Here is a 23,254-nt window from a genome sequence, read left to right as displayed (position 1 = left end):
GAGGCCGGCCAGCAGCAGCGGCCGCCGCCGGCTGGCCACGCCCACCGTCAGCGCCGAGCTGGCCACCAGGTGTACGCCGGCGGCGACCAGCAGCGCGGTGCGCGCCGCCGCGCCCGTCACCAGCGCGCCGCCCAGCGCCGCCAGCGAGCCCAGCAGCAGCAGCAGCAGCGCGCCGACCAGCGCCAGCGAGCGGCGCACCGTGCCGCGGTCGGCTCCCATCGCACCGAATCGGGCAGCGCCCGGTCAGAGAGCTGTCAGTGGAGGGCCGCGCACGGATCCGAGACACTCCGAAACGCTGGAAAGCGAGGTTTTATCTCGATCTGAGGGACCAAGAGTCCGGCGCCGTCTTGTTATTCAACTCTTCGCTTCCGTCAGCAGCGCAGACACCTACCGTTGTTACGGAGTGATGGACGCCTCCCACGCGCGACAGACTCGCTCAATGACACACCTCTGACGGACCCACTAGCGCCTCTGACGGACACACGAACGCACTGCGCGCAAACACTCCAACGAAAACTGATACACGCTGCCGGCCCAGCTGGCCGCTGTTTATGTTTCAGTCTGCGTCGCCACTGCAGAACGGTTCGTCGAACGGACTGGTGCAGCTGCACTGCACGGCGGATCGTCGAACGATGGGTCTGTCCGCAGCACCGTCCCGAGGCCGACTGTACAGTCGACTGGAGCAGGCCGCGCCGAGGCGTCAACCAGTGACGCTCCAAAACCGGTTGAGTTCTTACGGGCTGAGTTTGCCGGTTTCCTGTATCGCAACCGCGCCATGTCGGCGACCGGACACTCCCACGGCCAGTTTTTGCCCGAAGTAACCCCTCAGCTGCGATGTTGGGACTTGGGAGTGTCCTGTTTCGACGCTTATCTTGTCAACTTCAGAACGTCGACAGGTGACAAGTGATCAGCAGACAAAAAGTGTTCCATGTGACCCGAATAGACAAAAATGTAAGCCCCGTAATGCAAGTCCCAAATGAGCAAATAACAGGAGTTGCTGCTTATCGTCTAAAGTGTTCAATGCCTGGTAGCACTGATGGGACACTGGCGAAGCCATCGGAGCCATCCAGCGCACTACAGAGCGAACCCCGCCCCTCCTGGCAGGTCACCCCTCTGGCGTTCCCCCATAATATCCCTAACCCTCCAAAGGCAGCGGTCACGGCTCGACTGGTGCATTTATTGCTGGCACGGCGCGGTCTGTGCGCGGTGGCGGCCGGTGGCCGGCGGCACAGCGCGCTCCTCTCTCGCCACTCGACACACGCAGCTCACGGGAGATCAGATTGTCATACACGGCGCGGTGAACGGCGGGCCCGGGCCACGGGCACCAGCCTCAGAAACAGGGGGGGGGGGGGGGCGACCGGTCACAGACGCACAGCAAAACCGACCGGTATACGAGCCACCCAGCCGGACCGATATCAAAGAAACAGACAGTGTAACGACTTTCAGAAGTGACTTTTCTGAAAGCCCGCTACGTCCAAGGAATAATCTTTACAGACATTGCGTCGGTGTCACCTTATACCGATCGGCTTTGCTGCGCAGCATTGACGCCAGGTCAGCCACAATTAAACAGCTATGGCCAACAAACGAAAACATTACCGAGATCTAACTGATTAGGGCCGTTTCTGCCAGTAATGGGGGCCGGAAAAAACAGTGACAGGGCACAGGGAAGACGCAGTCAAAATACTCAATTCATGGGCGAGCACACATACAAAGTTCATCGAAACACCACCCTGCACTGGGGCTGGGAGCAGCCGGAACAACGCAGAGCTATCAACACTCAAAGGGAGGGAGAGAAAACCACAAATTACAACCAAATATGCACCCACGCATGGATTCAGTAGGAAAGAAGGGCGCCGGCGGCCTCTGCCTCGCGGGCGCCGCGGTGGCGCACGCACATCATAGGTTATACACAGACACGAGATAACATGTATGTATAGTGAGCCGGCGGCCCGGGCCGGGTCAGTCGACCGGAGGTAGGCTGACCCGCTGAGCCCGCCGCGGCACAAACATCCGATAAACACTTCACAACGGCACGTCATACACACATGGCGGGCGGGCGGGCGGGCGGGGCGCCCGGCCCTGGAATGTAGCTGATACTCGTCTGCGGAATGAGCGCCGGCACGGCGTGCATGATTATGTACAGGGCGCCACGGACGCGCGGCTCTCTCTCTGGCACACTCGCCGGGAATACTTCTCTGGCCCGGCTGGCGCCGCTATAAGTACTTGGCAAACCCCCGCTCACGCAGACCCGCTCTATAAGTACGCGGCCGCCGCGCGGACCGACCGAGCCGATACCCGGCCGGATATAAATACAAAGGACACGACCGACGGCTGGGCGAGCGGCCTCACAGTAACGGCAATATATACTGACCTGAAACTTGGACTCAGATCTAAAGCATCTGTCTCGCGCTCTCGGCACTAGCTGTTAGACCTCCGTACAATACCCCTACGCACTGTTAGCTGTGCTAGTCACAAGCGGTACGCCCTACACGGCATAGCGACCAGAACTCGTATTTTGTCGGGGCTCCGCGGCCCCCTCACACTGCTCTCGGGAGCTCTCCAGCCCTCAGATCTTGCCGCGCTCGGCGCGCAGCTGTTGGCACATGGCACGTGGCCCGGCTGTCCCCGCCCGTCCGCCGGGGGCGGGGGCGGGGGCGGGGCGGCTACACGTCGGCGCTGCACTGCGGCGTGACGGCGCGTGGCGAGCCGAGCCCGCCCAGCCAGCCCAGGCCCACGCCGGCCGTCGGCGGGTCGGAGCGCTCCCGGCCGTCACGCTCCCAGTCCTCGTCGCCGCGGCCGCCCGACGAGCTGTACTCGAGCTTCACCATCGTCGGCAGAGACGTGTCCTTGTCCTTCTTCTTGCGCGCGTACCTGCCCGGGGCGGGAGGGTCAGAGGTCAGCATTGGGCCACGGTCAGAGGGTGTAAAGGGGATAGAGACAGAGGCCAGCACGGGGTCACTGTTAGAACCAGAGGTCAGCACGGGGTCACGGACAGACGGTGGGGAGGGGACAGAGGTCAGCATGGGGTCACAGGAGGAGGGCGAAAAGGGACAGGTACCAGCATTGGGTCACGGTCAGAGGGTGGAGAGGGTGTGAAGGTCAGCACCGGGTCACGGTCGGGTCGGGGATGTGCTGACGGATGGCGTGTCTATTACACATATTGAAGGATCGCGTCGCAAGTGTCGCAGCCGTCAAGGAGCGAGTAGGAAAAAGACAGATACACTTCGAGGTTTGGAAACACGAGAACACCGGTTATTAGTAAACTGTAAATGAGCCTCTAAAAACAGCGCTTGCTAACGTTGTGAGCTGCAAATGCTTTACTTTTGACATTAGAGTTTAAGCAACTGATAGCAATCATGAAGGACAGCTACAGCCTACATTAGTACACATCCTCTTAAACAGCTACATCAGCAAAAGCACATGAAATAAAGGAAGCAATAGGGGCATTCCACGTCAAATCAAACACCGAAATCCGTCATCCCCTTCGATTTTTCTGAAAATTTGTAGGCAGACTGGGCATGGTTCAAAACTGAGTTACGTGTAATATTTTCGAAATTTGATAACGTATCGCCGAGATATACGTCATCAAATATAGCCAAAAATGCCACACATCATTTTTTTAAATGCTTATAACTCTGGTTCCTTTTCTGGTATCAAAATGATATTAACAGGGTCTTGTAGGCAATTGATAAGGCTTTGATTTTTAATTATAAAATTAAATTGAAGTGACCTTGAAATGCATTTGAACTTGAATTAAAACAGAAAAATTTAAATAGCAAAAAACACGCCACCTTCGATTTGAGTAATTTTTACATATTATGTCCGTCACAATGTTCCTAACCATCTGTGAAAAAATTGGAGTGGGCCATTCATAACTTTCGCGGCAAACGCCGTTTTCATGCATCAACATCACGCAACCGCGCGTGACCTTGAAAGACAGAGTCAAGACATGCTTGCTTGTGTACACTTTCTGAAATGAATGATTGCTGATTAGTGATATCCCAAACTCTGCGAGAATGGAAATGCATAGTCATTGTAGTCAAGCATTCACGTTCCATTGTAAAAGTGTCTCAGGCAAACGGTATTTTGCGGTGAATTTTGAGCCGTGTGGAAATGCATCATGAAATAAATTCAACGAAAACATTATCACGCAACGATATCTTCACGTCTTTTGATCTTCACTATACGAAAGAACATACATTTTTGAGTATGTATGGGGAATTTCTAGTTAATCCGATAATAAATATGGCAGTTAGAGTCCTGCTAAGAGTAACATGTCGCCGGCTGAGGCGGGATCGGCCGACGCGGGAAACGCAGCAGTCACAATTTTGTGTTTACACTTTCATATTTCAATTGTTTACCAACCTATTTTCAGAATTCTTTCACCATAAGATTGCCTGTACATTTCTTAGTCTTCTCACAAAATTTGACGCGAATCGAACGTAATCAGCGGTAAGGAGCGCGATGTAAAGACGGAACCGTTCCGTTCCGTCCCGGCACAGTCTACAATTCAGGCGGCGCGTAGCGGTCGGCGCCGGCTGCCGAGTCGCCGCGTCGCCGCGGCGACAGGATGTTCACTTTACACCGCTATTACTAGAACAGTTGTGAACCGATTTTCTTATTGCTTGCACGATGAGATGTGCAATTAAATTCTGGACAGGTAGCCATAAGTAATTTCGCATCAATATTATGAGATACTGGCGAAAAACAGGAGGGGTGGGGCGAAATTCACTCTTCCCCCTCCACTGCGCGTGCTAACATACGTTTGCATATGTGCCATTTTCTTCAAAACTTATGAATGGCCCACTCTAATTTTTTCACAGGTTGTTAAGAATATGGTAGGCAATAAAATATATGAAAATGAGCCAAATCGAAGGTGGCGTGTTTTTTGCTATTTCAATTTTTGTGCTTAAGAACAGAGTTAAGCAAATTTCAAGGTCATATATTTAAGTCGATGCAATTCTAAACAAATGCTTAAGAAATTACCTAAACAGTAAGGTTTATTTCATTCAAATCAAACAAGTACAACCAAAGTTATGGTCGTTCAAAAATATAAAGATGCAACATTTTGTAGAAATTTGATGCCCTATATTTAGAAGACCTGTGGTCAGAATGTGCAAAAAAACATCAATGTAATGTCCGGGGCGACACAGGAACTCGCTCACAAATTTATAATGAAATCGCTGATGGTAAGGTGCAAAACAGCCGATTTTTGTTCGATTTGACGTGGAATGCCCCAATAGCGACAAAATAAAAAAAGAATAAAGTATACGCTACCTGTTGCGCGGCTACGAAGTACAAGCCGTATGACCCGCCTGTGCTGTTGGCGGTAATTGCCCAGCTCAGGAGCCGCTATGACTCGCTCGCTACGGCGGCGGCTACTCGACTCTACTCGACTCTACTCACCTCGGCAGAGTGGCCAATGCCGCCGCTCTGCCGCTGTCACTGCTACTGGGCTACTACACTACACCGCCCGGGCGACCGGCCCGCTGCCGCGCGGCTACCGGCCAACTACACTGCCCGGTCGACTGGCCCGGCGGGCCCGCTGACTTCTAAGCCACTACACTACACCGCCCGGTCGACCGGCCCGGCGGGCTCGCTGACTGTCCAGCACCGCGCAACTTCTGGGCCACTACACTACACCGCCCGGGCGACTGGCCTGGCGGGCTCTTTAGCTGGCGGCGTGTCCACTCTCCAGACCAGCTAACCACAGCCACTGGACGTGACCGAGTCACTAATATGGCGCCCGGCTACGACCGAGCCCGTCTAGTGTCCATGTGCTCTGGGCTGCAGCTCGGACCGCCGCGGGGCGGCCGGTACCTACCGTGTCGGTGGCGCGATACCCTGTACCTGTACCTGAGGTCGCGGTTCCACTTGTCGATCTTCATCTTACAGCGCACCCAGAGGTCGTCGCGTGCAAACTGGTCCTCGCGGTCCACCTTGCTCACGTGGAACACGATCGACTTGATGAGGTCCATCTTCTCCCGGTCAAAGATCTGCCGAGCACAAATACACAGAGTGGTGAAGGCAACATTACGGGAAGCCACCTACTGAGCGTCCGCTCAATGGCATGTGGCTAGTAACATGTTAGCGCTAGCTTACATTTAGGTTATTCGGTGACGCCCCAGGCTTTTAACTATGCACAAACAAGCGCGTTACATCCAATCAACTGGCACCACAGCAAGTTTTCGTCGCCATAACGCCTCTAACAAAACACCTAACGGCTAACAGTGAACCTTGACTATCGACAATCCTTGGAACATGAAAATATATACAAACATTGGAACTTGAGCTTGAAAAATAAATGACAACCGAACATAAATTAAAACACTCAGACAACACAGTGTGAATCAATATACTTAAGTACATGGTCAATAGTACCTACATGGTTTGCGTGTTTCGCCTGGACACGGTCACTAAACAAACAACTGATAATCCGAGCTGCAATCGTCGCTGACGCATCTAGTTAGCTGTCGATCTGCTGTTGTTTGTTAATTGGGGCTTATAGACACGCCGGCCACTCATCAATGACGTCAGTCCGCCATCAGCTGCCGTTCCAGTTTCCATCAGGGCAGTGGCGGCTGGCAGCTGCATCGCGTGCCGCCTGCACACGGCTCACGTCACGAACCGGTTAGTGACTGGTCCGGCGCCGACGCGGCCCCCGCCGGCGGCGACAGCGCGTGCGACGGACACTGCGGCGGCTCTCCCTGCCCGTCTCAGTGACCTTGACACTAAACCGGGCCGAGCGGGCGGCGGGCACCGCGCGAGCGCCGCTGAAAAGGCCGGCGGCGGCGGCGCAGATCGGCCGTCGGCCGCCGCCGGCCGGGAAGCACGCTCCGACGACGCGTCACACACACTGCGCCGCGGCGACACACTGAGCAGGGGACCGGGCCCGCGCCGAGCACCGCGGCGACACACCGAGCTGGGGACCGGAGCGCCGTCTCGTCACTGTGGCCGCACCGATCACCGCGGTGGTACACTGAGCAGGGGACCGGAGCGCCGTCTCGTCTGGGGCCGCACCGATCACCGCGGTGGTACACTGAGCAGGGGACCGGAGCGCCATATAGTCTGGGGCCGCGCCGACCACCGCGGCGGTACACCGAGCAAAGGACCGGGGCGCCGTCTCTGGGCTCGCGCCGACAGCAGCAGCTGCGCCGAGGGAGCACGGTCTGACAACCTCATTGAGAATCGAAAGGACTTGAAGTGCGGGGCGCCGCCTCACCTGTTTCCCGTGGTCGCCGGTCGTGTTGGAGTTGATGCGCTCCTCCTCGGTGAAGAGGTTCTTCATCAGTTTGGCGGCCAGCGTCGGCACGTCCAGCATATTGCCCATGGCCTCCATCACCTGTGACACCGGCAGAGCGGCGTCAGGGACTGGGGACTGACAGGAGCGGACCTCTGTCTCCTGGGAGAGAGTAGCGTCAGCTGGGACTGGGAACCTCTGTCCACTGGGGAGGGATTAGTCAGGGACTGACGGGATCTCTGTCCACTGGGAGAGATTAGTCAGGGACTGGGGACCTCTGTCCACTGGGAGAGATTAGTCAGGGATTGACGGGACCTCTGTCCACTGGGAGAGATTAGTCAGGGACTGGAGACCTCTGTCCACTGGGAGAGATTAGTCAGGGACTGACGGGACCTCTGTCCACTGAGGGAGATTAGTCAGGGACTGACGGGATCTCTGTCCACTGAGGGAGATTAGTCGGGGACTGACGGGACCTCTGTCCACTGGGGGAGCGGCGTCAGGGACTGGGGACCTTTGTCCACTGGGAGAGATTAGTCAGGGACTGACGGGATCTCTGTCCACTGGGGTAAGAGGACCGCTCCAGCCTGAGGCAGTCGACGGGCCGGCTGCTGAGCGGTCACGCGAGGCACTCAAGCATAATCTATAATAGAGCTAAATAACGGCTGCAGAACAAAATAATTGACCGCGCAATTGAACCCTCATACCAACTACACTGTTAAGTTTAGCCCACTTTTAGTGATGACAGTGGGATAAATAACCATGTCACCCCTTTCTCTTCCCACAGAACATTGATATCTCACATTGATCATTCAGCACCGACGCCGCCTAGCGGAGGGGCGTCATGAGTCATCTAATGCCGGGTATTCCCCTGTTACACCATCCCGCGCCGGGACACTGGCGGTGCGCACTGAGCCGGCCCCTGACGGGGGAAGGTCGGCCCCGCTCCCCGGACACAGACTACCTTCTCCTCCGGCAGCAGACTGCTCCAGCGCGGGTCCTTCCAGGGTGCGTTCTCGGTGCCACACGAGTCCATCAGTGTGCTGGCGGCTGCCTCCGAGGCCGACTGGACAGTCAGCGGCACTGGCGGGCCGGTCAGGGGAGGTGGTCAGGAGAGGCACACGGGCGGGGACGGCTGAACCGGCGGGCCGCGGACGGTCCACTCCCGAAACACACACCGATTGAGGGTGGACCTTACGTCATATGGGCATTCCTTTTAGGCACCGATAATTGTGAATCAAAGTTCACTTGTGTAGTTCACTTGGTTGTTGATAAAATAGACGCACAATGACACATTAATCTTTGCTAGCACAATCTGAACAAATAGGGAAATAAAGTAGGCAAGCCCTTTTTAATGCAATGCTTCTGGCTCAATTTTTTTAAGCAATCATAAGGATGACCGCAACATAACTTATTTGATATAACAATGTCACAGCAACAACAATGCATGTGAAAGGGATCAGCCAAACACTAATCATGCACCTAAAGCAAACTCAAGTTCAAGTGCATTGGCAACTAAACTCTATAAGCATACATGTATGACCAAAACGAAGAAAAAAAATATGAACGTGCATACACATCCAATCACGGTACGAAAACTGGAGGAAAATAAAGAAGGCAGAAGTTAATGTAACTCAGTAAAACGCACACACTGTAAGTCAGAACTCAGGAGCTCAATGCGCAACATCCGCGTCTCATAGTATTCTGTAAACTAGCATGCACAATCTCGACAGGCAGTCTTACTTCACACGACTATCGGGAGAGCTGAAAAACAGAGTATTGCTGGTCAGAGACTTTCTCGGTTCATTACAGCCGCACTGGTATCCAGAAGTCCCGCAGGATAACGGTCACCACCACCTCTCACTGGATATGGTACATTCGCTGCAGCTGGAAACGGGACTTTTCAGTCAGGAAAGTAGAGCACACATGACATACCCTTCCTACATCGTGAAATATCGTACAAGCTGCCAGGAGCTGCTGCTGCAGCTCCATGAAGGTCAAACGGACCTTTTTAGCGGATCAATATCCTATGATGCAACAAGCGTGATGGACCGGTATGTCAATTTAACCTTCCAAGATCGATCAGAATCCCAGACCCCGCCTGATGCCAGTGGCGTTCCTCGGGAGTCGTACCTCCCCCAGCCTCCCGCCGCTGCTACCCAGCCTCCCCACCTCCCTCAGGGCCGCCCGCGTCGCTCATCTAACGCCTCCAGCCTCCCGCCGCTACCCCCAGCCTCCCCACCTCCCTCAGTGTCGCCCCCGTCCGCTCACCTGCCGGCGGCGATGTGTCGCGCCGCTCCGGCTCGGTCGGCGCCGGCGGCGGGCCGTCCTGCGTCGTCTCGCCGCTGACTAGCTCGATGTCCTCCTCGAGCCGGCGCTGGGCGCTCAGAGCCGAGTCCTCCCCCTCCTCCTCCCCGTCCTCCTCCGGCGCCTCCGGCTCCTCATCGTCCCCGCTGACCGGCTCCGGCTTCGGGGACACCATCGCCTCCTGGGACACGAGCAATGACGGGTTACTGGACGCCATATACATGCTAACGACCAATTCGCTTAAAAAGTCGGTCATTTTTCCGAAATATCCATAGCGATGGCTGAAGTAAATGTAGGTAAAAAAACATTTATCATTATGCAGTGCATAATGTATACATCGCACGCACCACGACAATGACTGGTCAGCTGTCACTGCGGTCCGGTACTCACTAATAGTAAAGTAATCTTATTGCTCACCTCCTGTTCGGGCTGTTCGGGCTGCTCCGCCGGCTGCTCGGCCGGCTCCTCCATCGGCTCCTCCGCCGGCTCCACCTTCAGCTGCAGCGGCTCCGGCTCCGGCTGCTCCGGCTCCGGCTCGGCGTGCGCTGGAGCGCGCGACTTTCGCCGCTTGGCCGACTCGCGTGGCGGTGTGCCGGGCTCGTCTCGCTCGTGGGCCGGCTCCGGCGAGCGGCGCTTGGTGGGCGCGGCCGGGGCCGGCGCCCAGGCCGTGGAGCCGGCGGCGGCGGCGGCGGGGGCCGGCCGCGCCGCCGGCGTCACCGCACTGGCCGCCGCCGCCGCCGGGATCAGCGGCGGGATCGGCGCCACGTCCGTGCCCGTCGGCTCGCGGCCGTGGCTGTCATGCTCGGGCGACGCCGCCGACTTTGGCTTGCCGCTAGTCTCCGTCAGACCTTTGATACGCAGCGTCTCGGCCACCTGACACCGGGGACGAGCACGCGTGTCACCGCAGCGAACGGAGCAAAGTACAGCACCAGTTAACACTGAACAGTTATGAAGCAAAATGATCCCTAAATTGCATAAATCATAAAACACTTACAGAATTCATCAAATAAACAAAAACACCGCGCATATGAAGTCTCGGGCGAATACACACAGTTCAAGGTTCCAGTCGCAACCAAAGTGCAGGATCAGCACTCAGTAGTGCAGTTCATGTTCCAACAGTCCAATCTTAAGTAAGTCTAAGAAGCTAACACCCTCCCCTTCCCTGCCGCCTGTCCTGTGCAGCGTGCGCTCACCTTGAGAAAGCACTGTAGCTGGTTCTGCGGCAGCCGGATCTCGCCGCTGTACATGAACTTGATGAGCGCCTGCGCCACCGAGTGCGGGATGTCGTGCAGGATGATGATGGGGTGCGAGTGCGGGTGCGCCGTCAGCAGCGTCTCGAAGTAGGTGGAGCACGCCGACAGCACCAGCCGGTGGCACTGCAGCTGCCGGTTCTCCACCGACAGCGTCACGTCAGCGAACGCGCAGTCGTCCAGCAGTCGCCGGAACACGTCCTGGATCGTGCTCGAGAAACTGTGCCACTTGAGCACGTACTCGCGCTCCGTGCCCATGACGACCACACGTCTCGCCTGCCGGAGTCGGACGGAGCGGGTCAGGGCGGGTCCTCGGACCGGCGACACCACGGACTCGGCGCCGATCACCGCCCAGCCGCGACAGACAGAGGTCGCGGTCCGTCCCGTAGCGGACTCACGGTGGCGATAGCCTGGGTTCGAGCCGCTCCGACGGTCTGGACTGAAACCGACGGATGTAATGGTTCTGGACTGAAACAATGTCTCCTCGGTAGCATCCATCACTTATTGAAGCTAACTTCATGATAAGGGGAGAAGGCAGACCAGGACCCACTGCCTAGCGGCTAGCCCCATTACCAGTAAATCTAAAAAAGGATCAACATTAGTCTAGATATGTAGACTATCTAGCTTATCTAGGTCCTCTTGATGATGAAAGGTTATTCGAATTGTGTACTCAAAAGCTACAGAGCAGAATTATTTACTGCAACATTTAGGCTTCAAAAAAATTTACATTCACAAACATTTAGAAAACGTTTAGTCTGAAAACATAGTTTCATACCATTTTTCATACTATTTTCATACGATTTCATAGTCATTGGAAAAATAGCTTCAAATGCATAGTGAAAACAGCATGCTGCAAATGCTGACTGGTGGTGCATAGCTGGTGCATGCGATTAGATCATACAACATTAGAAGCATCATAGGGTATATTTGTCCCATATATTGTACTACCAACCAGCCACACATACCTATTTCATCTTTAAATTAATGGACAGGCTGCTACAAACAAACTAATTTGTTAATTAACCCGCGCCCCGTTGGGCTCTGCCGAGCAACGCGCCCGGTTGGGGGGGGGGGGCATTTTGGCCCCCCCCCTAAGATCTCGAGAACCACGCAACATAGCGACAAGCGGTAAACGGCGTTGGATAGCCCCAACGGGGAACTACCTTGTGACCCAATTTTATTGACCTAGGTCAAACCGATGACGTCACAGGTCAGGTCAAAGGTCCAATTTTCACCGTTTACAGGCACTTCAAGAAATGCGTTGTAAAATCGAGTAAAATGCACAACATTGAAAATCATCGATGGGGAAATGTTCTTCAAACACATATTTTGCTATTTGAGGTCACTGATACCAGGTCAGGTCACAGAGGTCAGGTCACGGGGGGGTCACAATATGAAAGTGTCGTGTGATACATGTTTTATTATCCATTTTACATGACAAATGCGATTATATGGGTCAGGCAGCCTTTGGGGCCAGCTTAGATCACGTTTTGGTCAAGGTCAGGTCAAGGTCAGGTCAAGGTCAGGTCAAATTAGGTCAAATTTCAAAGTTAATATTTTTGCATAAAATGGGTATCGAATCGATGCAGCTCGTCACGGGGAGTTCAATGGTGGTCTTTGTTTTGCCGTACGTGGTCTAGAATTGCTAAAAATTGAGTTCAAAAATTTGATGTCATCATTTTTGAACAGTTTTTTCGCTATAACTTGGCCAAAAAACGAGATATCGATCTGAAATTTGGTATGTATATAGAAGAGCGCTGGGACTATTACATATATTCCGGTTTTTTCGAAATTCGGAAAATTTTTGGATTTTTTCAAAGTTTTTCTAAAAAAATCAATTTTTTGATTTTTTTTTGTCAAAAAGCAAAAATTTTGAAAATCCGAGATAGCAGTTTTGTAGCGCCGCTTTTTGTCTACTAGACCATATAAAGAACTTTGAAATTGCTTGATAACTGTAGATTTGGTGAGCGTTTCAAGATTGCATGTTTTTTGCTCATTTTTGCTCGAACATGACCTCAGTTTGACCTCAATAACTCCTGACCTAAGGTGACCTAAGACTTGAAATTTGGTGTGAAGGTGTCAAATTGATGCCCGGGAAGGTACTGAAAATTTGGCGGCGCTGCGCGCCGCCGTTTTCTTGCTATTCAGGAAAAACCACAGGGGGGGGGGGCCAAAATGGCCCCCCCAACGGGGCGAGGGTTAATCTCTTGCTATACAAAGAGTATCTACTATCTACCATTCATAACCTAGAGAATTAGGATTTGGTATAACTAGTGGACTGTGGAGCTTCTTAAGAACATCCATATCCATTACATCAGGGGAGAATACAAAGCATTAGCAAAGAACAATTCAGCTTTTGCGACAAATATCATTTTAGAAGAAATAATCACAGCCTTGTTAGTAAGTCACACTTTACTGTAGTTCAGTATTAGCTCTACAGAATTACAGACACATCTCATCTGAATCAACTAGAAGGCTTTTATCCCACGCCCGTATGGGGGGGGGGGGGGGGTCGAACGGACCCCCTCGGTTTTTCGCGAATAACTCGCGTAAAAAGCGGCCGATCGCGACGAAACTTTCAGTACCCTCGCGTTATTCAATTTCACACCTAGCCTGAAAATTGTATGACCCTGACCCAAATGACCTTTGAGCTGTGACCTACTTTTCGAGACCATGCTTGGCCGGAATCGCGATTCGGCGTATGTCGGCTCGCATTAGCCGCGTGTTTGCAGTCTTTTCGTGGTTTCAAGCGTTGAAACATGAGACATGATGCTGCTCCAATGCATTATGGTGGGTGTCAAGGTCACCAGAAGGCCAGGTCAGGTCACTGACCTTTGATGACCTTGGTTCACTTTTTCGAGTTTTACATGTTTCTAGGCTAGTTTTTGGAGCTGAATTCGAATTTAGCAACCATTCTAATATTTGTAAAGTAGTTTTGGTGCCTTTGTAACAAGTTACGAAGCTGTTAGAGGTGGTTGACACATACTATGAATACCAAACAGGACCCCTACTGGTTGACCTGGCATGACCTGACCTGACCTAAATGCATGAAGACATCATCTGTGATCAAAACTAACATGATATTCGTGATCAGCACCTCGAAAAACCAGCAGCCACACTTTATGACATTCTAACAGGTCCCGATTTTCCCGACTTTTGGGTCATTGACATGAGTTGGAAGGTCAACAGATGGCCTACAGGGTGTTTCATAATGAGTGTTCATTTTAAATGTACCATTGGAGGATCTTAAATAAAACAATGATCGAAAATTTTATATGAGCATTGTTGCAAAAAGATTGAACCCAGCCTCCTGCCATTCCCAATTCACATGGTTAATGCAGTTGAATGAGTGGCTGAGATGTGTCAGCAATTAACTTTGATGCAAATTAGAATACTGACAGCATGCTGAAAAAATACAGACAGGAAACATTGAACAGCAGGTAAATGTGTGGATGAAGAATGGTGAAGATAAAAACAGTCTAAGCTGACATAACCTTACCTACTGACCTACAACCTAAAAACCTACAAATCTACAACTTACCAACCTAAAACCTAAAAGTAAACCCACCAAACTACAATGTACCAACTAACAAAACAATACTTCATCTACACATATGCTGAACAGGGTCCCCAGACCCCACTTTATTGCTTAGACTGCAAGCTGAAAGCACTATAGTGCCATCAACTAAAATTCATTACCAAAGAATTCATTACTAAAACCTAAAACCCACCAACCTACAACATACCAACTTTCAAACAGTACTTAGTCTACACATATACTTAACAGCATCCCCACTTTGTAGCTTAGACTGTAAGCTGAAAGCACTGGGGTGTCATCAACTAAAATTTATTTCCAATGAATAGAAAATAAACAAAAATGAGCAGCTTCACTATGATCTCATGGCCCCTGACATTACTAATTTGGAATTAGGAGTTGGCCAAACAGCAATATTGAAAAGTTGAATGCAGCTTGCAAGAACACTGAAAGAAAATGATGAATGCAAAATTATGCAACAACGTACCAACTTACGAACAGTACTTCATCTACACACATTGACATAGGTACCAAACAGCGTCCCCACTTTGTAACTTAGACTGTAAGCTGAAAGCACTGGAGTGTCATCAACTAAAATTCATTACCAATGAAAAGAAAATAAACAAAAATGAGCAGCTTCGCTATGATCTCATGGTCCCTGACATTACTAACGTGGAATTAGGAGTTGGCCAAACAGCAATATCGAAAAGTTGAATGCAGCTTGCAGAAGACTGAAAGAAAATGATGAATGCAAAATCATACAAAAATCGAATGATCAAACTACGAATGTGTCCACGATTGATTATTAAACAAGCCTGAAAGCATATAAGATTGTGACAAAGGAATCCTTCTGAATACTTATCTCGCGCAGGTGAGACAATTAAGGCGAAGGTTTAATATCAAACTTCTGGCAATTGACCTATCATTTCCACACCTTACCTCGTAAGTTGAAGAAATGTGAAAAAAGAAACAAGCTTCCGTTTAGGTATACACCATTCTTGCGAGACACGGCATGTTTGGGTCGTCAGACGCAACCAACCATCGACAATCACACGGATTCCAACCTGTTGATTAATCGCTTACCTTGAGGTGAAACATTCCAAAATGGTGTTCTATGTCTGAAAAGTAAATTTGTATAATTAAATTGATATATATGCCTTTTCAACAACTGCTTAGATATTTTAAAATGTCATTTTAGATGTAATATTTATCAGTAATTTGTTTAATCATGAAAGAAGTGAAAAGTTTTGTGACAAATATTTACTTAAAAATTGTTGTATGTTGTCCATTTCATTTTTTCATCTCTAATTCGAGTTTAATAATGAAAATTAACAATTTTGTTATACTTGTTTGATCATTCAAAATATATCAGCATTTCTTTGTCGCAAAAAAAGAGAAAGTAACTTAGCAGAGTAGTAAAGTAATCTTGGCTTAGTTCGACTCCACTAACGAGCCTACTGCCCTCTATCGACGATCTCAAATACCTAAGGTTTTAGGCCTGCTCCATAGAGGCTCTGAAATGGGTCCGCTGTCGAGCCGAGCGGGCGCGCACTCGTGGAGCGGCGGACGGCTGTGTTTTCGAGGCGGCGTTGAGGTGTGGACGCGCCCGTGTGGTGGAACCTGACTTGTGGAGTGTAGTTGCCGGAGAGGAAAAGGGCGTAGTGCGGGACATAAGCTTGCCCATTTGTGGACGGCGTGGCCTTGCTGTTGGAATTGTCCGAGTGAAATAAGAAATTAGTGAGCGTGATCGCAGTTTGTTGTCAGCGCATCAGATTTCAGAACCCGCACAAGGATGGCTCTCAACGACTGCTGCCGCTGCGTGAAGTTTTTCTTCGTGCTGATAAACCTTCTTATAACGGTAGGTGAAAGTCGTGTGGATTATGGCAATTTGACTTGTGACTATATCGCCCCCCGGAACCCTCGACGGGTGCCCCGTTTCGGCCTCGGTCTGTTCCGGGCCCCGGCGGTGAACTGTGAGAGGTCCAGCTGATCTGGGTCCATGGGTGTATTCACGAGCCACGAAGACTGGAATGGATCGGATCCGCTCAGCTCGGTACCAGCGTCGAAGGCGAAGAAGGCAGGGATCACCTTGTTCCTCCACTGAATGTCAGGCTGGGTCCTTTTTGCAACATCATTATAAACGAACACGTCATACGTCCACTAACCCCTGTCGAGGTCAATAGATTACTATAATTGAACATTCCCCCAGACTCTATTTGGGGACATCCCTGTCTGGTGATACGTAACTTCGAATTGGACCCAAGGAGGCGGGAGCTAAAAATTCATCAAATACGTTTAGACTTTAGAGCTTCAGCTTTGAAGGGAGTAACGACTTTCTGGCCCGGTCGGCGGCCTGGCGCAGAACCTGTATTTTGCTTTTGAATCGTAAGTGGAAACGGAAAATATTCCTACACATTTAAAACGGCTAGGTTATAACACGACTCCAAGTTGGGCTGGATCGCTGGCTGTTTGCACTAAGCATCCATGCTCAATGCTCATTCGTCAGTACGCCGTGATGGGGCGTGTTTCCGCCGCCCGGTCGTGTACTAAGTTGCTGCAACGACTGCTGTCGAAAGGCTCCAATTGGGCAGTCCTAGCTTTGTTCAGCTCATGCAATGCGAGCTGCCGCCCAAACTGGGTTATCGACCCTGTTTGTTTGCCTTTAATAAATCGGTGCTTTGTATCCTCTTTTAATTGCGCGATTTGATTACTGATAGATTTATGAAATGTTGGAATTTTATTCATTCATTCATTCATTCATTCATTCATTCATTCATTCATTCATTCATTCATTCATTCATTCATTCATTCATTCATTCATTCATTCATTCATGCATTCATTCATTCATTCATTCATTCAGAGGCCTGAATGGAATTTGATCTTGTGATCTTGTTTCTTGTGATGGTCTCAACACGAATGCAATATTGGGTTTCTTCGTTCCAATAGTTTCTAGCTAGGATCAGAGTATTTTACAGTGTGTGTACTTGTCATCCCAGACCCGGTGCTGCTCGAGGTCCGCTCCTGGCTCCGCCTGTCTCCGAGTGCCGCCGAGCTCAGCCCGTTCCGTCACCGGCTGGCTGTGTGACTGGCAGGGTCGCGTCACCCGGGACCAGGACCGCGCTGCCGAGCGGCCGTCCCGTCCCGTCCCGTCCCGCCGCTCTGTTTATTGATACGGCCCGTATGGCTGACGGCTCTGCCGGCTCTGGTGGCTGGGGCTCCGGCAGACGGCACGACACGGAGCCGTAGCTGAACCAAATTCGAGCCCTCCACAGTTGATTGGTACGGGACACCCAGCGCCTTTTCGATATTCGTTCGCGTTTTGCTGCGAAGCGAAAGTTTTGACGATTTTCACTTTCAGTCGGCACCTGTGTCACCTGTGTCATTTAGTGACCCTCCCGACGTCTGTGTCACCTGTGTCATTTACCCGTCCGACGTCTGTGTCATCCATGATCCACCCTCCCTTTCTGTGTCAGTGCAGCGGTCACCGCGATAGTCCGGTGTCTGCTGCAGCCGCCGCGCTGGTCCGGTGACGCTCACCGCTGAGAGGCGGCCCCAGCTTCCCCGGCCTCGGCCTCGTCCCACGCACCGGTGCCGTGACGGAGTATGGCCGGCGCTCCATCAAACCCACCCAGCCTCCATTAGCTGCGCGCTCATAAGCCGCGCGCTGGTTACACCAGCCGGGAACTGGGCCGGTACCTAGGTGGACGATGACCGTCCGGCCGCTCCCGCGGCTGTTCCGCTGGCATCGCTCGCTGCCGCTGACATTTGTCAATTTGTGGCAACGACGCGCACCAACCGCGGCTGGGCGCTGCATGGTGTAGCGAAACTGAGCGGCTCATATTAAATACCAAGGTATGTTTGGAAATGAATAAGGGAAGACCATGGAGCTTGTGTATCATCACGGTGGTGCTGGCTTGGTGGCGCACATGGGGTGCTCTTGATGGGTGCGCGCCGCTATACCTGGCGTCATGGACCCAGGGTTCTCTGTCACACCTGGGAACCTGAGGTGGTTTAGCAATGAGCAGGCTTGTCGCAGTCTGGCTCCCCAACCGCGGGGTGCCTGGTTAGCCAGACACCAACTCGTTCCACAATGAAACGAACGAGGAGCAAATTCACTGAGGCTGAGACCCTGCTCCGGGTTGAAGGAAGCGGCTTCTTTCTGCTCACCAAACCCAGTGGTTTTTGGTCGCGATATAGTTAATCAACCTAAACTGCATTTTTAGACGCTGTTTAGGTGAGCATATGCCATCATTGATTCAGTGCTTTGGTGTGCTTTGGTGGCATTGTTACCGAGTGGCTGCAATGAAACGTTAATGTGTACGGGGCTAAATAATACTCGTAGATTCGGCAGACGCCCTTGTGCCTCGACAACTTCCACGGAGTCGGAATAGTCGAGCAGGAAGTTTCCTTGGTTTAGCTGTCGTATGAAACACCATCTTTCACAACATTCCTGGGCCGTTTGACCTAAGCTTTTTACTCTAATTAGCGTTGCTGTAGTGTGCGCTCAGTTGTATTGATCTCGAGAATGGCCTGTGGTGTATTGGAAACCTACTTATTTGGTCCTGGTATTGATGCTGAGTAGGTTTATCTTATTGTGGCTGCCGGGCATAAGTGTAGTTAGTGGTTGACGTGCTGCTTATTATGCTAATGGGGGATACTGATGATGTCGTATTGATGTAAGCCTTTCGTGTTGATTGTTTGCATGGACGGATCATCCGCCCAGTATTGCTCCTTTGATCTAGGTAAAGCTTCACGTAAACGTAATTTATTCCATTCGTAATGCATGCTATGTCGGGTCTCCACCGACAGATCAAACGATGCACTTAGAGACGCTTATTTTCCGATGTTGTCTAGCGACAGTGTCAACATGTTGGCTGTCGTGGCTGCTATCTCTCCTGGGGTCTCTTACTGAAGCGTTGGCAAGCCGCCGCTCCAGCCTATACCAGGCTTCCGGCCGACCGGAGCCGGCCGGCTGCCCGCAAAACCGGCCAGCTGACGCACTCGGCCGTCAAACGCGAATCGGCTGCAAATCTTCATCAGCGTCTCATTGATCACGCCGAGTGGACTGTGGACGGGCGTTGGCGGCCACTCCTCTGATATCGACTGGACACGAGCGCAAAGGATCCGGCTCTCGCGCTGGCTCAGTCAGCTCAGTCACTGGAGCCTGGAAGAGATCATCAGTTCGACAGCTCCAGGCCCGTCGATAAGCGAACGCTGGCTGCAGAGTTTCAGCTCTGCTAGTATCACTAGCACGAGCTGGTGTCATTAGTCGCGTCCGCTGGCCGTGTCGGTCGATGTCTCGGACGATCGGTCTCTACTGACCAGTGACCGGACCATGATATTCCCATCGTCTGTAACGATCCCACCCTTGAGCGATAGAGCCTAATCTACCTGCGCCGCGCCGCTAAGAGATCTCGGAACTGCAGGGCCGGCTGTCCAGATCCCCAGCTCCGTCCCCGCCGCCAGCCTCCGACCTAGTGATCACTGCGGGCTGTCCTGTCCAGATCCCCAGCTCCGTTCCCCGCCTCCAGCCTCCGACCCAGAGTGTACCGCGGGCTGTCCTGTCCAGATCCCCAGAACTGTCCTCGCCGCCAGCCTCCGACCCAGAGTGTACCGCGGGCTGTCCTGTCCAGATCCCCAGCCCTGTCCCCCACTGCCATCCTCCGACCTAGGGTGTACCGCGGGCTGTCCTGTCCAGATTCCCAGCTGTATCCCTCGCCGCCAGTCTCCGACCCAGAGTGTACCGCGGGCTGTCCTGTCCAGATTCCCAGCTGTATCCCTCGCCGCCAGCCTCCGACCCAGAGTGTACCGTCCGCGGGCTGTCCTGTCCAGATCCCCAGCTCCGTACCCGCCGCCAGCCTCCGACCCAGAGTGTACCGCGGGCTGTCCTGTCCAGATCCCAAGCCCTGTTCCACGCCGCCAGACTCCGACCCAGTGAGCGCCGCCGACCGGCCGGCGAGCGGCGCCGAGCGCCCGGCGGCGCCCCGGCGGCCGTGGCTATTTCAGGCGCTCGTGCTCGGTGCGCGCCGACAGCCTGCCGGCCGGCTATTGATTGGTGGCCCGTAATGGCGTTCGAGGCAGCGCCGTTTTTGCCCTGTCGGCGGCGTGTTTGTACCGAGCCGGGCACGTGCTGCCGACAGCCTCGGACGCACGGGACGCCGCTGCGTCGCTGCTGCTCGGCCGGCGGTGATTTGAACGAGCGGGCTGTGAGGCATGGCGGTGCTCTGTGGGAACGGATTGAAATGTCCGCCGAATTAGCGGACACAGAGCGGCTTTTAATAAGTGCGCTACCTGCTGAGGGACGTCAGATGAGCGGTGATTAGAAGCGCCTTATCAAAAAGTCGGCGTTTTTGTGGATGCCACAGCCGACAGCGGTTGGAGATCGCCGACCCCTGATCACGGCTGGTAGGACCGTTTTCCTCTGCCTTCGCAGGCAGCGGGCGGATGGGCGCGTCTGGCCGACGTCAGGGCGCGGTGGCTGTTCGCGCGTCGCCGCCCATCTCGCCAGTGTTTTGGGTGCGATCGTATCGGTTCGGAGCCGCTCTGTAATCCCCGGCGGCTCCCACTCGAAGGCGGAGGTGTGGGGTGGCGCCGCACCAGCACGCGCGCGCAGATAACGTCACTGAAGCGATCGGGTGGACACGAACTACCACTAGCCCGTCCGTCAGACTCCGCTGGAGCCTGCTCATCGCTCACGCCTTGCAGCACATAATGATATCGAGTGGTGACTCAGTGCTGGCTGTAAGATGCTGCCGGGCCCGGTATTCGATGATGATGCTTCCGCATTGGGTGGTTCATTGCTGCTTTTCTGGACGGGATTAAAGCCGATGGAATTGATTCGATGATGGACACGAGCTCCTAAGTGATGACATATATAACGATGACGTTTGCATCGTTGCATAATTATAATCGCGGTAACGATGAACTTGCATTATACTACTGGAAGATCAGATTCGCAGTTCAAACATCCGTCATTTCGTCAAACCGTTATACCCACGCAGTGTTGCCAGTGGCCAGTTTCCACCTTTTGGATCCCGAGGGAGGTCGGACCCGAGCGTCCCATCGGAACTGTGGCCTGTGGGCCGACGCCGGGTCCTGACACCACCACCCTGATGTGATCGTTTGAGCCACCCATTAGGACTCTCGAGGCCGCCGTTTTGTCCAGCAGCGATACGTCGTACTGGAAGTTTCGATAATCCACGTGTTGTCTGTTTCATCCGGTCCTCGTCAATCAGTGTCGGCGGCGGGATTGACGCCGCTATGTCGGCTACTGAACAAAAGACCGCTCACTGATCACAACGGGTCGGCCTGCCGAAATAAGCGGGGACCTTCTGGGCAAAGTGGTCGGGAGGGGAGGAGGCTGTACATCGCCATGTGGCAGGCATAGACAGGCAGGCTGTGTGAAGCCGAATGCGCTGAATTGCTCGTAAAGTGCAGATGTTTCACACAATCAAGTTATTTTTTAAGTTGGACTATACCGACTGTTCGGTGTTTGCTGTTGGATTCTCTATTAGCGGTGCGGGTGGCCTGTGGCTCGGCCGGCCGCGGGCTGCCTACGGCTCGACCGGCCCCCCGCCGGCGGCGTCACCTTTTCAGTGGCGTCGCCGGTCCCCTCGCCTGTCCCTATCGATCGCAGCGGGGCTGGGAGGGGCGGAAACGGCCGCCGAGGGGTGCCTGCCGTCCCAGTCGGGCTGACGGCGGCCGGCCCGAGTGTGTTTTTGCCGCGTGGGCACCGGCCCATGACTGCGTCCACCGGGCCGCGCCGGTCGACAGACCGGCACAGTCGTGACGGGCAACTCTGTTGTCCAGCGTCCGGCCGCTGCGCGTCCCCGGCGCGACCTGGCGAGCGGGGAGCCAGAAGAGAGACGGGGTGGGAAGGGACGGTAGAAGGGCGGAGAGGGACAGGAACAGGGTGGGAAGGAACAGAGGGTGGCGTGTGATCTTAGCAGAGAGCAGTGGAAGTGTGTTGGCTTAGAGCTCTGCACACTGTTGCACACAGACAGACGGACAAATCTGGTCGGCACATGAGGTTTGAAGTCTTCCTGACTCACGAGCGATGAGCCGTTTTATGAAGCGTTTTGAGTGCCATTTTGCACGGAAGATTTCCTCTGCCGTTTGTTGCTGCACGCATGGACGCCCTAATGCAACCCTTTGGCCTGCACTGGTATCATTAAATTACCCAGTCCTTTCTTTGGCTTATGTTCTTAAATATAACAACATACCTCATCAAACACGATGTTTTCAAGGTATAAGGTAAAGTCAAAACCGTCAAAACGATGGGGTACTTGAGAATCGTGCCAAATGCTTTTTATTTACTTTATATCTCTGGTTTAATTTAAGTCAACTCTATTTTTGCGTAAACTGCAGGCTTCCGTTTCTTGCTTCTATTTTCAGCTGCATTTTTATACCCGGGCGTAAATTTGGATTTTTGAAGCGAGATTCCTACTGATCCGCTTCATCTGTGTAAATTGGCTTATTTGCTCGTCTCCCTGGGTCTTGTAACGGGATCCCAGGGGCACACACCCTTCGCCCGGCACTAAAGGGAGCTTTGTTCCGCCATTCTCAATCTAGTTAGTGCCCTGTCGGGGCTCCTCGCCAGGCAAACGACAGGGCAACGTTTTGCAGATCCGTCCCGTTAACCGACAGCGCAGGGGCCGTGGCGCCCCATCTCGGCGCTGCAGGTTCCAGCATGGCCGAGCCGCTGGCAGCTGAGCCGCTGATGGCGGTTGGAGGTGATGAGTTTTCCCTGTATTGTGCCGGGCCGGCGCTGTGTGGACGATCAGTCGTCCGTCGCCGGGTTGAGCCTGTCCGCCGCCCTTCGTACGCCGCTGGACGGAGGGAACTTTCCTCCCGGTCCGGCAGTGTCTAACACCGCCCGGCGGCCGCGGTGGAACTGGTGACGGCCGGTGTCGACATGGGGTAAT

General features: G+C 53.1%; 2 protein-coding genes across 5 annotated transcripts in view; one reads left to right on the top strand and one right to left on the bottom strand.

Annotated features, from left to right (window-relative positions):
• Positions 1 to 1,683: 1,683 nt before the first annotated feature.
• Positions 1,684 to 15,610, bottom strand: LOC122364153 (protein bric-a-brac 1-like). Of its 4 annotated transcripts, none has more exons than XM_043334280.1 (9): positions 15,594 to 15,610; positions 15,413 to 15,447; positions 10,738 to 11,070; positions 9,962 to 10,417; positions 9,509 to 9,725; positions 8,202 to 8,320; positions 7,223 to 7,342; positions 5,851 to 5,996; positions 1,684 to 2,871 (listed from the first exon to the last, which is right to left on the bottom strand). In XM_043334280.1, the coding sequence occupies exons 2-9, from the start codon at positions 15,425 to 15,427 to the stop codon at positions 2,664 to 2,666; spliced, it is 1,614 nt and encodes a 537-aa protein (XP_043190215.1). In that variant the 5' UTR covers positions 15,428 to 15,447; positions 15,594 to 15,610; the 3' UTR covers positions 1,684 to 2,663. The 4 variants fall into 4 exon arrangements, with proteins under 4 accessions (XP_043190215.1, XP_043190216.1, XP_043190217.1 ...); XM_043334281.1 differs by having other exon boundaries at positions 5,857 to 5,996; XM_043334282.1 differs by lacking the exons at positions 15,413 to 15,447; positions 15,594 to 15,610 and adding an exon at positions 15,269 to 15,392.
• A 61-nt stretch (positions 15,611 to 15,671) lies between these two features.
• Positions 15,672 to 23,254, top strand: part of LOC122364152 (CD82 antigen-like) — a 61,336-nt gene continuing 53,753 nt past the window's right edge. The window contains exon 1 of the mRNA XM_043334279.1: positions 15,672 to 16,187. Within this exon, the coding sequence (XP_043190214.1) occupies positions 16,122 to 16,187 (66 nt within the window). The 5' untranslated portion in view covers positions 15,672 to 16,121. The remainder of the gene's footprint in view (positions 16,188 to 23,254) is intronic.

Source organism: Amphibalanus amphitrite, unplaced genomic scaffold (genome assembly GCF_019059575.1).
Source record: "Amphibalanus amphitrite isolate SeventyFive unplaced genomic scaffold, NRLGWU_Aamphi_draft 000659F_arrow, whole genome shotgun sequence".
NCBI lineage: Eukaryota > Metazoa > Arthropoda > Thecostraca > Balanomorpha > Balanidae > Amphibalanus > Amphibalanus amphitrite.
The sequence above is the reverse complement of the archived record's forward strand: the minus strand, read 5'-3'. Positions and strand labels throughout refer to the sequence as shown.

Bases quoted from the DNA above. Each gene is read 5' to 3' on its own strand.
- LOC122364153 (XM_043334280.1), bottom strand. The intron at 8,321-9,508 runs GTGAGCGGACGG...CCGGCCCGCCAG, and splicing joins CGACACATCGCCGCCGGCAG to TGCCGCTGACTGTCCAGTCG. The intron at 7,343-8,201 runs GTAGTCTGTGTC...CCGGTGTCACAG, and splicing joins GTCTGCTGCCGGAGGAGAAG to GTGATGGAGGCCATGGGCAA.